This window comes from Sinohyriopsis cumingii, unplaced genomic scaffold, assembly GCF_028554795.1.
Source record: "Sinohyriopsis cumingii isolate HCF-2022 unplaced genomic scaffold, ASM2855479v2 utg001397l, whole genome shotgun sequence".
In the NCBI taxonomy this organism is placed as follows: Eukaryota; Metazoa; Mollusca; class Bivalvia; order Unionida; family Unionidae; genus Sinohyriopsis; species Sinohyriopsis cumingii.
In genome coordinates this window covers 4,207,771-4,220,422 of record NW_028315993.1, presented here as the reverse complement: position 1 = coordinate 4,220,422, position 12,652 = coordinate 4,207,771, and the positions used below count along the sequence as shown (strand labels likewise).

At 35.4% G+C, this 12,652-nt stretch overlaps 1 protein-coding gene across 1 annotated transcript in view; it reads left to right on the top strand.

Annotated features, from left to right (window-relative positions):
• Positions 1–12,652, top strand: part of LOC149772559 (uncharacterized) — a 187,672-nt gene that overhangs the window by 151,257 nt on the left and 23,763 nt on the right. The window contains exons 7-10 of the mRNA XM_089947658.1: positions 1,296–1,444; positions 4,864–5,071; positions 10,843–10,907; positions 11,424–11,675. Coding sequence (XP_089803784.1) covers positions 1,296–1,444; positions 4,864–5,071; positions 10,843–10,907; positions 11,424–11,675 — 674 coding nt within the window. The remainder of the gene's footprint in view (positions 1–1,295; positions 1,445–4,863; positions 5,072–10,842; positions 10,908–11,423; positions 11,676–12,652) is intronic.

Sequence of the window (12,652 nt, the reverse complement as noted above, 5' to 3'; positions counted from 1 at the left end):
AAGATTCTCACAATTTAATAAATATAAAAGAAACGAATGTCACCATCATGTTTGCTGGGCTTGGCGGTGTTATTAGATGTACTAAGTTGACCAGTAAATAATGTCTGCTTTATTAGCTGGAAATTGAAATGGTATGAAATTGTACATGCATTCAGCTTAAAAATATTTTTAAAAGTGACTCGTTACCATTGCAGGCCCACTGCATTTAGTTCTCGGGTTTTACATGTGTATGTTGTTTGCTTATGAAATTGTTATTAATTTCCTATTTTTTATAAAAATATTTCACCGTTATGGAAAAGCAAGTTCACAAACCCAAGTTGTTCGCAAGTGAAATTGCTCGCCCTGGATCAACTAAAGAAGGGCAAGCAACAAACTTAGCTTGCCAGAGGTCTAGGAATTAGCAAGTACACTCTGTAGTCTACCCTACATTCTAGAAGAGGAAACTGGTTTACAGCGTAAAAGGATTAAGTTTTCTAATGATGAAAGCCTGAATTCAGCCTTGTACGAATGGTTTGTCCAGGCTCGCTCAGAAGGAGTTCCCATTTCTGAAAGCCAAATTCTGAATGCTCAAGCTCATTTTGATATTTTTGATAGTCACAAACTCAAAATCGGTACATGGAAATACACATGAAAAAAATATAGCAGTATGAAATGTTTACAGACACCATTCTAGAAACGTAATGAACCGCACATGTGCTTCGTCTTTCTTTTTCCCATTAAATTCAGACACATAATGATCTGTGACAGAATTATTGAATAGTTAAAATATGTTTGCGTTTTTGCAATGGAATTTCATGTATTATGGATTAAGTGCATCCCATGACAGTATGATATCAGACGGTAAGTAAATGGTGTTAATACTCTGTTCATGCTCTGTATCAGTTGTTGAATTCAGACACAATGATCCGAGAAAAAATTATTGAATATTTTAAATCTTTGCAATTTTTCAATGGAATTACATGCGTTATGGATGATCTGCATGCCACGATGGCACAATAGTAAATGGTGTTGATACCCTATTCTTGATATACATTAGACATGAATACACTTATACATACCAATGCGTTGTTCTCTGGAAAAAATAAAATACTGTAAAACTCCTCATTAACATGACCCCACTATTAACACAGTCCAATTTTGGACCCCAATTATTGCGTTAAAGCAGGGTCGCACTGTAATTGGAAACTGTCTAAAACTGTCTAATTTATATTGTTTATAGAAATACCATTATTATTCATTATTATGTCAGTGCTTAGACTGTCATAAGTACATTTTGTTTTTTTTGATCATTTCAGAGCTTGCTGAGGTTTGGTTGAATTCCATACATTCGTGTGCTCCAACCGAAAAGGAAGACATGAATTCATCATATTCCCAGAGGCCATCTGATACAGTCACCCCTCCCCCTGTGATATTGGTGGGAACACATGTCGATTTAATTCCACAGGTATTTCATAAGTTACTCCTGAAAGTTTTCAGTTTTGACAAAATGATAAATATTTATGTGGATTATACTAGAGTGTATGGAGCTGAAATTTGACAAAATGATACGTATTTATGTGGATTATACTCGAGTGTATGGAGCTGAAATTTGACAAAATGATACATATTTATGTGGATTATACTCGAGTGTATGCAGCTGAAATTTGACAAAATGATACATATTTATGTGGATTATACTCGAGTGTATGCAGCTGAAATTTGACAAAATGATACATATTTATGTGGATTATACTCGAGTGCATGCAGCTGAAATTTGACAAGAGGCAGGAACATCACTATTGTTTTATTGTTTTGAGTTTCACAGGTCTTTAAAGGCTACAGCTGTAATTAGAATAAGCAGGTACTTTTTTGTGATTAGCTCCAAAACATTTGTACAGTTATCGGCTTGAAAAATACATATTGATACAGTTAAATAAAACATAAAAAATCACGTATACTGTAATATCCCCACCCAAATGGCGTAGCTATGAAACAGGAATGCCATTACCTTGTCAGTGTAAAGCCCTATGCTATGTTTGTGTATTCCAGTCTCCCTTGCATCGCAACCATCCTTGCCTACAAGCCCCAGCAGATACTACAATGTGCTTTCACTTATTTAGAAGTGGATTTATTGAAGTCAGGTTTTCTTTTTCTTCTTCAAATGTGTTATGTGATCATAAAACCTTAGAGAATATTCACTTCTTTGCAAATCTGGCCTTCACAAGTAATAGCAACCAACATGTGTGCCTTGAGTTTAATCATACCACTGATGTTCGCTGATGTCTTATTCTTTCCTTTGAAATCATTAGTTACATTTCAAATTACAAACAGGATTAAAGCAATAAAATGTGTTTTTGCCATTATTGTCATTTTGCTAATCCCACACAGTCATATAAATTTGAGAAGGCTGTTGCAACAATACTGTAAGGGTTTGCTTGTTTATCGTAGCCTTATGAGTTGGTTGCTAAAACTATCATGTGCTATTTATACCAGCTGTATGTAATAAATTTTCGAAAAAAATAGATCTTTCTTCAATGTGAAAACTAATCTTGCAGCTTTGTTATAATAATGAAGAGCATTTATTAGTGGAGCAGTGTATGCTTTTAGAAATGTGTTGGCAAATGTTAAATAACACAGGCCTTATTAATGTGACTCATCGATGTTAAACAACACAGGCCTTATTAATGTGACTCATGGATGTTAAATAACACAGGCCTTATTAATGTGACTCATGGGTGTTAAATAACACAGGCCTTATTAATGTGACTCATGGGTGTTAAATAACACAGGCCTTATTAATGTGACTCATTGATGTTAAATAATACAGGCCTTATTAATGTGACTCATTGATGTTAAATAATACAGGTCTTATTAATGTGACTGATGGATGTTAAATGATACAGGCCTTATTAATGTGACTCACTGATGTTAAATAATACAGGCCTTATTAATGTGACTCATTGATGTTAAATAATACAGGCCTTATTAATGTGACTCATTGATGTTAAATAATACAGGCCTTATTAATGTGACTCATTGATTTTAAATAATACAGGCCTTATTAATGTGACTGATGTATGTTAAATGACTAAGATATTCCAGGATGGGGACATTTTCAACCATATAAAGAAGTCCAGTCAGAAAACAACAAATCATTAGTGCTTTAGAAATTGAAAAATAAAGAATATAAATGTGACCTAATTCAACAGTCATTGTTAGCACATAATTTTGCATGTTTGTGGAGTTGATTTACAATCACTCAACAGAAAGTTTGACATATAATAATTAAAATTGTTTGTTGTACTACATCAAGGGGCGTAAAGTAAAACCCCAAAAGCATAAAATTTTCCTAAATATAAACAAAGTGAAAGAATTAAAAATAACTTACAGTGTATGAATCATTAGAATATTATCCCAAATCAATTTAACATTAATCTGAAAACTATCCAGGGTATTCCAAATGAAAGTTTGAATGTGCTTATGTGCTATCAGCTTCATCCCACTGAGCATAATTTGGTCTAATTGACAAAAATTGTCATGTAAATTATGCTAAATCACTATCAAATATATCTGCTTTTGGCATGTACTTAATGAAGGAAAATATTTAAGCGATTTTATTCTAAACAGAACAGAATTTGACCAAGAAGACATCGTGGCAATTGGTACAAATGTAATATCAATTTGGCAACGATACTGAAAATAGAAAATGTATTCTTCTTCTTATATATTATCCTGGCATGAAGGTCTTCCAATTTTGTAGACTGCTCCAGTGGCTTATAGGTTAGAGCATCTGCCTCGGATACGGGAGGTCTTGGTTATAATCGACGGGCGAGTCATACCCAAGACTTACAAAAATGGTACTAACAGCTACCTTGCTTGGTGCTCAGCGTTAAGAGGTTAATGTTAGGATTGGTTGGCCTGGTGTCAGGATAATGTGACTAGGTGTGACATCATGCTATATTTCTGCAGCATGATGCCCCAGTGCTAGACATCACTATAAACTGTCACATTGCAGACATTGTAGCAATATAACTGTAAAATTGTAAAAGCTACGATAAAAATCCAAATCACAATCACAATCCAATTTTATACAAGTGATACTGAAAACAGAAAAACTTGAAATAACTTCTAAAAACCAGTCACTAGCATTTCATCTGAGGCTAAGTTATAACTATGTGTCATCATTAACATGTATGCCATGCAAAACATTGAGTGTCATATTCGTGAGGTCAGTCTCTGAGTGTAAAGTTCTGTGTTATTTTTCCTCATTACATTACACTATAGAGTCATTTGAGATGGAAGTATGACACTTGGTACAACTATTTCAACTAAATTGGAGGTGCTCTCCCGAAGTTCTAGGTCAGATGTCAGTAGTGTATCTTTTGGTCATATTTTCCCATTTGTTTTCTAAATTCTAAGCTGTTCTAGATAAATGAATGAAGCATTGCACACTTATATTACTACGAGGATATGTTTCACTTGGGTGATATTATCATGGTAATGATTACAGGTCAGCAATTTATATTTCGTTTGTCATCATAAAAGTTATTGGAGGTGCAGGAATGAACCTGATACACTTATGCTTCTCACTGTGATGGCAAAATTTACATTTCGTCATCAAGATCACAGTCATTAATACATTTTATGTACTCCATATTTAATGTCCTTTGAAACCGGCTGTGCAACTTGGCTATCTGCTTTTCCATGTAAATCAGTAAATTTACAGCTCTGTTAAATGTCACAGATTGTTTTTCTACTGTGAATGAAGTTTTTCTGGAACATGATTCTTAAACTGTTTATCATGTTTGCATTGTTCAATCATATTTTTCATGCGATAAATAGTCACACTTTATGGTAAGAAACATATTAACTTTTTTTTATCAGAGACCAATTGATCACGACATGGATGAAAGTAAACAATCCCAAAAATCCCAAACAGGAATGCCCGTCTCAATCACGTCACCGCAACCTACAGTTTCTCTAAAGCAACCAAAGGAATACACCAGCCAAGAGTCTACACATATATCTTCCCTTAGGCATCAACGAAAAAGAAGAGGAACAAAACAGGCCGCCTCTAGCTCCATTAAGAAAGGTCTGTCAAGACTATTCTTAATTTTAATATTAAAGAAACTGATGTTAACAGCGTTGTCTGCATGTGCCATAAATCGGTCTTGTCCACAACTGCTAGTTAGAAATTCACCACACTTGGCACATAAGCTGTTGATTTGATAGTCAACTGCTGGGTAGAAAATCACCACACTTGGCACATAAGTTGTTCATTTTATGGTCAACTGCTGGCTAGAAATTCACCACACTTGGCACATAAGCTGTTGATTTGATAGTCAACTGCTGGGTAGAAATTTACCACACTTGGCACAAGGTTGTTTATTTGATAGTCAAATGCTAGCAGTCTAATGTATGCGTGCTTCCCTGAGATTCAATATGGAAAGGGGATAAGAACAACACATAGACTTGTGCAATTGAAATAGAGATTGAATCAGGATACATAAAGTACATTGACAGAAATAGTTTCATTCATTGCTAATAAATCCTTGAAGTGCACACTTATCCTCTTAATATAACTTGTAATTAAGTTATTCATTGGTGCAAATGGCAAACTTCAAACAATTATACATGCACACACATTTCTCTGTCTTTTTCTCTCTCTTTCTATGCCATGTTACATTCTAATGAAAAATCCTACAAAATTGTGCGTAGTTTCATTTGCTACAGATATTTATGAAGAAGGGATGCAGTGCTTGAACAAATAATTCACTTGCATAGATATATTACAAGGAATGTAAGTTGAGATAAGGTATGAAATAAACAGTGATCTCATTGAAATTTGAGGAATTGAAATGGTTAATGATAAACCTATATTTAATCTGGTCATTGGTTAACTATAGGGTAAAACATGACACCATTATGATAATATATATTTGAAAGAATAGTGAATTTATTATGCATTCAAATATAGAAGCTTGATCTTGGCAGATATTCAAAACCTAAAATAGCGATAATGAGAAAATATACACACCAGATTCCAATTTTTATTTTTACTGCTCATAAACCGGAATAGCTTATGGTATGGTCTTTGTAAATTATCCATCTGTCCAGAAGTTTATGCTTGTCCTAAAAATACTTGGAGGATTGTCATGAAGTTTATACTTGTCCTAAAATACTTGGAGGATTGTCATGAAGTTTATACTCATCCTAAAATACTTGGAGGATTGCCATGAAGTTTATACTTGTCCTAAAATACTTGGAGGATTGTCATGAGTTTATACTTGTCCTAAAATACTTGGAAGATTGTCATGAAGTTTATACTCGTCATAAAATACTTGGAGGATTGCCATGAAGTTTATACTTGTCCTAAAATACTTGGAGGATTGTCATGAAGTTTATACTTGCCCTAAAGTACTTGGAGGATTGTCTTGAAACTTTACATTCAGATTCATTTTGAAGTCTAGTTGGTCCTAAACAAACATGGTGCCACTTTAACATCAAATTTTGCCACTGCAGTGACCGTCTTGAAAATTGTTGTTACTTTTCCTGAGCTAATGGGGTTTTCACTAAATCAACAGGGTTTTCTTCACTTAAAGACTTCTTATGATATCTGGTGGAGATAAATATAATTTTTTTAAAAAACATCTTGTTCTTGCTACTCCTTCTTTATGGAATATAATACAAAAATTAGGTTTAATTCAAAATTTTCTTATGATGTCTGGTTGGTTCTCAATCAAAATGCTGTTGATCTAACCTACTGTGTGACTGCCATGGTGGCCATTTAAAAAATAGTTTTGTATTGCCTCTCTTCCTAAATGGAAAGTGAAATTGATATTGGGTTTTCGCTAGAAGATTTATTATGATAGTTGTTCCTAAGTGAAAATAGTGTCTCTCTTAGAAATCTTATGAACACTCCTGCAAGATGTACATGTATGGTCATGTGAACACTCCCACAAGATCTACATGTATGGTTATTTGAATGCGCCCACAATATGTATATGTATGGTCATGTGAACACTCCCACAATATGTACATGTATGGTCATCTGAACACTCCCACAAGATCTACATGTATGGTCATTTGAATGCTCCCACAAGATGTATATGTATGGTCATGTGAACACTACCACAATATCTACATGTATGGTCATCTGAACACTCCCACAATATCTACATGTATGGTCATTTGAATGCTCCCATGAGATGTACATGTATGGTCATCTGAACACTCCCACATGATGTCTATGTATGGTCATGTGAACACTCCCACAAGATGTACATGTATGGTCATGTGAGCACTCCCACAAGATGTACATGTATGGTCATCAGAACACTCCCACAAGATGTATATGTATGGTCATCTGAACACTTCCACAAGATCTACATGTATGGTCATGTGAACACTCCCACAAGATGTACATGTATGGTCATGTGAACACTCCCACAAGATGTACATTTATGGTCATATGAACATGGTCTTCTCGCTAAAAGACATCTTTTGATATCAGGTTATTTCTAAATGAAAATTTTGTATATTAGACATCCAGTATCTTGAAAATCATGTCATCACTACTTGTTCAGTACGGAAAGTACCACTCTGGTGGCTTGGTGATTAGAGCATCTGCCTCAGATGCGGGAGGTTGCAGGTTCAAACCCTGGCCAAGTCATTCCAATGACTTTAAAAAAATGGTACCAACAGCTGCCTCACTAGGTGCATATCATTAAGAGGTTAGTGTTAGGACTGGTCATCCTGGTGTCAGGATAATGTGACTGGGTGTGACAAGATGCTACATGTCTACGGCATGATGCCCTAATGCCAGTCATCACTATAAACTGTCACACTGCAGACATCTTCGTGATATGACTTAAAAATTGTTAAAGTTACATTAACTCATTCAGCCCCAGACCCGTTATCAGTATCACTGCTGCTATGCCCCAGCAACGCTAAGCTGTGTCTAGCTGCGTGTGCCCCAGAGTTTTTACCTGTTTGAAAAATTTTGTAAACATCGTGTACATGCATTCACTCTTACCTTAATTTCTCTGCTTATATCCAATTAAAATCCAAGAAAGTTTCACCATTTATTGCAAATGAATTTGTCTACACAGTGATGTATGTTTTTTCCCTATTTGTCCAAGTCTTTCACGACTTATTTATACAGAATTTACAAAATTATGTGCAGCGTTTATCCTCAAGAACTCGATCATCATCGCAGTCAGCATCCTCATCTTCGGACGATTCAATCTCAGAAACTTCTATGTCCGAATCGAAATCTCACAAAATATCCAACTGCCGAACATATATTTCCTCAGCTTGCTCAGTATTTTCAAGATCAAACCCGAGAAACTCCAAATTTTTGCTCTCATCAAAAATCACTCTTACGTCCGCCATCATTGACGATTTTTCATGACCAGAACACGTGTAGTTAAACCGCTTTCAAAACAGGAGCCCTTAGCTTCTGAACAATTCAAATTTCCGCAAATGAAAGTAAAATCATTTCTGATTGGTTTAATAGTTGTTAGTTCTTGGAATAAACCCATTTCTAACCAATCAGAGACGTTGAATCTAACACACATTCATCACGCTTGGAGACGGGATCGGCCATTGAATGCAGTAAAAAAATCACGACTACAGGCGGGATCGGCCATTGAATGCAGAAACTGGATCACGCCTACAGACGGGATTGGGGCTTAAAGGGTTAAAAATCCAAATAACACATACACAGAGTTTGGAAAGTAATATTGAAATGGAATTTCAGCTGAAAACTTATTAAGATGTCCGGCTGATACTGAATTAAAATAGGTGTGCCAATCAGACCCTTAATATGATCTCTGTTGTGGCCATTTAAAAAATAGGTTTGCCAATCAGATCCTTAATATGATCTCTGTGGTGGCCATTTTGAAAATAGTTGTGCCAATCGGACCCTTAATATGATCTCTGTGGTGGCCATTTTGAAAATAGGTGTGCCAATCGGACCCTTAATATGATCTCTGTGGTGACCATTTTGAAAATAGGTGTGCCAATCGGACCCTTAATATGATCTCTGTGGTGGCCATTTTGAAAATAGGTGTGCCAATCGGACCCTTAATATGATCTCTGTGGTGGCCATTTTGAAAATAGGTATATTGCTATTGTGCGAAAGATAAGTCATATTGATATTGGGTTTCCCCAGATGACTTGCAATGTTTATTTGATTAAAAGTGAAAATGGTGCTGATACAACTTCCAACATGGCCACCGTGGTGGTTGTCTGGAAATCTTATCACTACGTCTCCTTGATGTGTGATAATATCAACATCTGGTTTTCACCACAGGACATATTATGATGTCTGGTTGGGACAGATGAAAGTGGTGCTGATCTACATCTCGGGGGGGTTTTGTTTGGGTGAGTAATCTAAGGCCGTTCATCTTGAGAATTAGATATTGGCATAATAGCCTCATGACCAGAAACTTGGATCAGGTTGGTTTGAGTTCATCTAGTAGAATATATGATGTCATGGTGACAGGACACATGGATAACATTGCTTTGAGTTGATGTAACAGAGGGAGCATTCTGTTTGATAAAATAACACCATAAAGACTCAGCTAGCGTGCGTAACTAATTTTTTATGCTGCTATGTAGTTGTAATTTTCTGTCAAGTAGTTGTCACATGTACTGCAACACACTTACTCATCAACCTTTCAAAGATGAAACCTCTAAGTGCGCTCTCCGAAAATATTGCAAATTGCCTAATGCCAGTTGCTTCTAGATTTGAAATGGTCTGAAAAGGTACAACAATTTCAAAACAATTGTATTTTTTGGTATTTTTTTATGCATGCAGTATATTTTGTTTTTGAGGTCAAGTTTTAAATCCATGCTTTTTTACACACATTTCCTCATATGTTCTCAACCTCATTCACCTATAAAACACATGCCATCATCAAAGATTTAATACAGTATGGATTTATTCACAGCATTCAAAATGATGGGAGATATCAATTCACATTATTCTCAATTTTGGTTAGTTTAGCCAAGAATGATTCTTAGGACATGTTCTGTCAAAATTAAGTCTGGGGTGACTTCTCTGGCAACAGTGTAACTTTCATAGTAATCATTCGAAAATCACATTTTTCTCTAAAAATGGCTATGCCAAATTTGGTCAAACAAGTTGGGAATGTTCTTAGTACATGCATGATGTCTGTTGTGGTTTCGCTTGCAAAGGTATTGTTCCCACATCAACCATTTGAAAAACATATATTCATCATCTCTTGTATGGTTAAATAAATTTTCATGCCATTAGTAGGAAGTAATATCAGCTAGAACTTAAGTCATTGCAATAATGCTGTATGGCCGAGTGGTCTAAATAGCTCTTTGTTACGGATCACTGCCATCTCACCTCTGTCTGTGCTGGTTCGAGTCTTGGATTCAGCCAATTTGGGTACGTGAGAAAGCTTGCCAGTAGCTTCTCGTGGGTCGGTGGTTCTTTTTGAGGTTTTCCCAGGTTATTCCTCCACCATTAATACTGGCCGCCATCGTGTGCTGAAAAATGGCGTTAAACCCAACAACAACAACAACATTCATTGACGTAATATGTGCAGAAACCATATCACAATATTTAAGAAAAGATATCAGCATTTGAGAGCAATATATTATAATAATATTTAGTGTCATAGTAGTGTATAGTAACTATCTACATTACATTGGAAAGCATATGAGCATATGAGTTACTAATACATTATAATAGAATCTAGTATTCATCGTAATAAGAGTCATACGCTTTAATTAGAGGGTTATCATTATTATTAATATTAACAATAACTTAAAATGACAACAGTTTGGATGGTAAAGACATGTTTGTATCCTATTTGCCATTTTCCACAGCCCTCAAGACAAAAAGTCCGATGCACACTGTTGAAACTAAGAGAATTGACGAGAATGAAACTAAGGTAAATGCTGTTTTTGTTGGGTTTTTTTTAAATTAAAGTTTTTTTCTTCTCTTTGTTTACATATTATATGCATGTGAACTGAATAATCTCTAGCCGATGGACGATATTATCTCCTCCAATTAGTATTTGGATTGTTGAATAAAAATCAACATGATCCCATTATGTTGCCGTGATTCACTACTGTAATTGTTACATCACATCAGAAGTTTAAATTTTAAAATATTGAAAATACACAAAAACTACCTTAAAAACTTGGAATAAATAAACGATATATGTTGTTTTGTAATAATGAATTAATTCAAATCAAGTTTTGAAAAGATAAGTATCTTTAATGGTGTGACTGTGTCATTTATTTTCGATCCATGATATCAAGTTCAAGGTCAAAACCAAAGATATAAATGTATTCTTAGGATATTGAAACTATTATCAAACATGAATTTATCAGTGTCTAATCATGCCATGTGGCATTCTTACAGAGATGATCGACTTTCATGTCAAATGTCATTTCATTTCTAGGATTATCGTAGTGAGATCTGTGAGAGATATTTCAGACAGATCCGCTCGCGTCTAAGTGACAAACCTACCAGGTTTCACTTAGTTGCTGAGGACTTTGCAATTGATAACACTGTTGTAGACAGCAATTTGGAGGATTTGAAGAGGACGATTGTAAAGGTGGCATCTCAGCAACCATACTGGGGAGAGCAGATACCTGCCCGGTGGCTCTACTTGGAACAAGAGCTGCTGAGGTGCAAGGCTGATGGAAGAAAGGTACAAATTTACATGTTTTTGCTGTTGCATTGGGTTTAACGCCATTTTTCAGTGCATGATAGTGTATGCATGGCTGTCAGTATAAGCAGTGGAGATAGAACCTGGTTAACAAGGGCTTATCTGTCTGGTCAGTTATGGCTTCACTGTCTCGTCAACAAGGCCTTTCCTGTCTGGTTAACAAGGGCTTAACTGTTTAGTCAGTTCTCAAATCAGGTTTGTTTAAAGGCTTCAAGGACTTAGCTGTCTGGTCAACAAGGGCTTAGCTGTCTGGTCAGTTATGGCTTAACTGTCTGGTCAACGATTTTGGCGTAAGTCTTATGAAAATTACCTTTAAAATACGGACTTACGGCATACTAGCAAAAACTATGAAAAAATTATCGTTGCCAAAAAATCTGAATAATTGGTTCATCGTAGAATCACTGAAATTAGTCAGGGAATCAGACTAACTTTACAGCAGCACCCCATGCTTTAAATTGCACCTATTTGTTCATGTGAAGCACCTGCATGATCAAACTGTTGATTATAGAAAAGAATGTCCAAGAATTATGTAAAGTTGAGAGACAGCAATAAGCCATTGAGCTGCATATGGTTTGGAACTAGAGTTTGGTAAATAAGGTATAAGCATACTTAACAAACTTTTAAATTGAACATACTGTTCATCATCCTTGCATCAAACTTTTAAATACATTTTCCAGCTTTACGACAGCAGTTATTGATATTTTGTTGCACCTTAATGAAAACTGGTCAATCTTACGGAAACAAATCAGCTGCCTTGCTGAGACTGACTCGTCAGGGTTGGCAGGTCTGAAAATATTCCAACTAGTATGCAAGATTTGGCTGCTTGGCACCACATAAAAAATTATATATGTTGAAAATATTGCCTTTAAAAATATTCCAGCTAGTATGCAAGATTTGGCTGCTTGCCACCACATAAAAAAATTATATATGTTGAAAATATTGCCTTTAAAAATATTCCA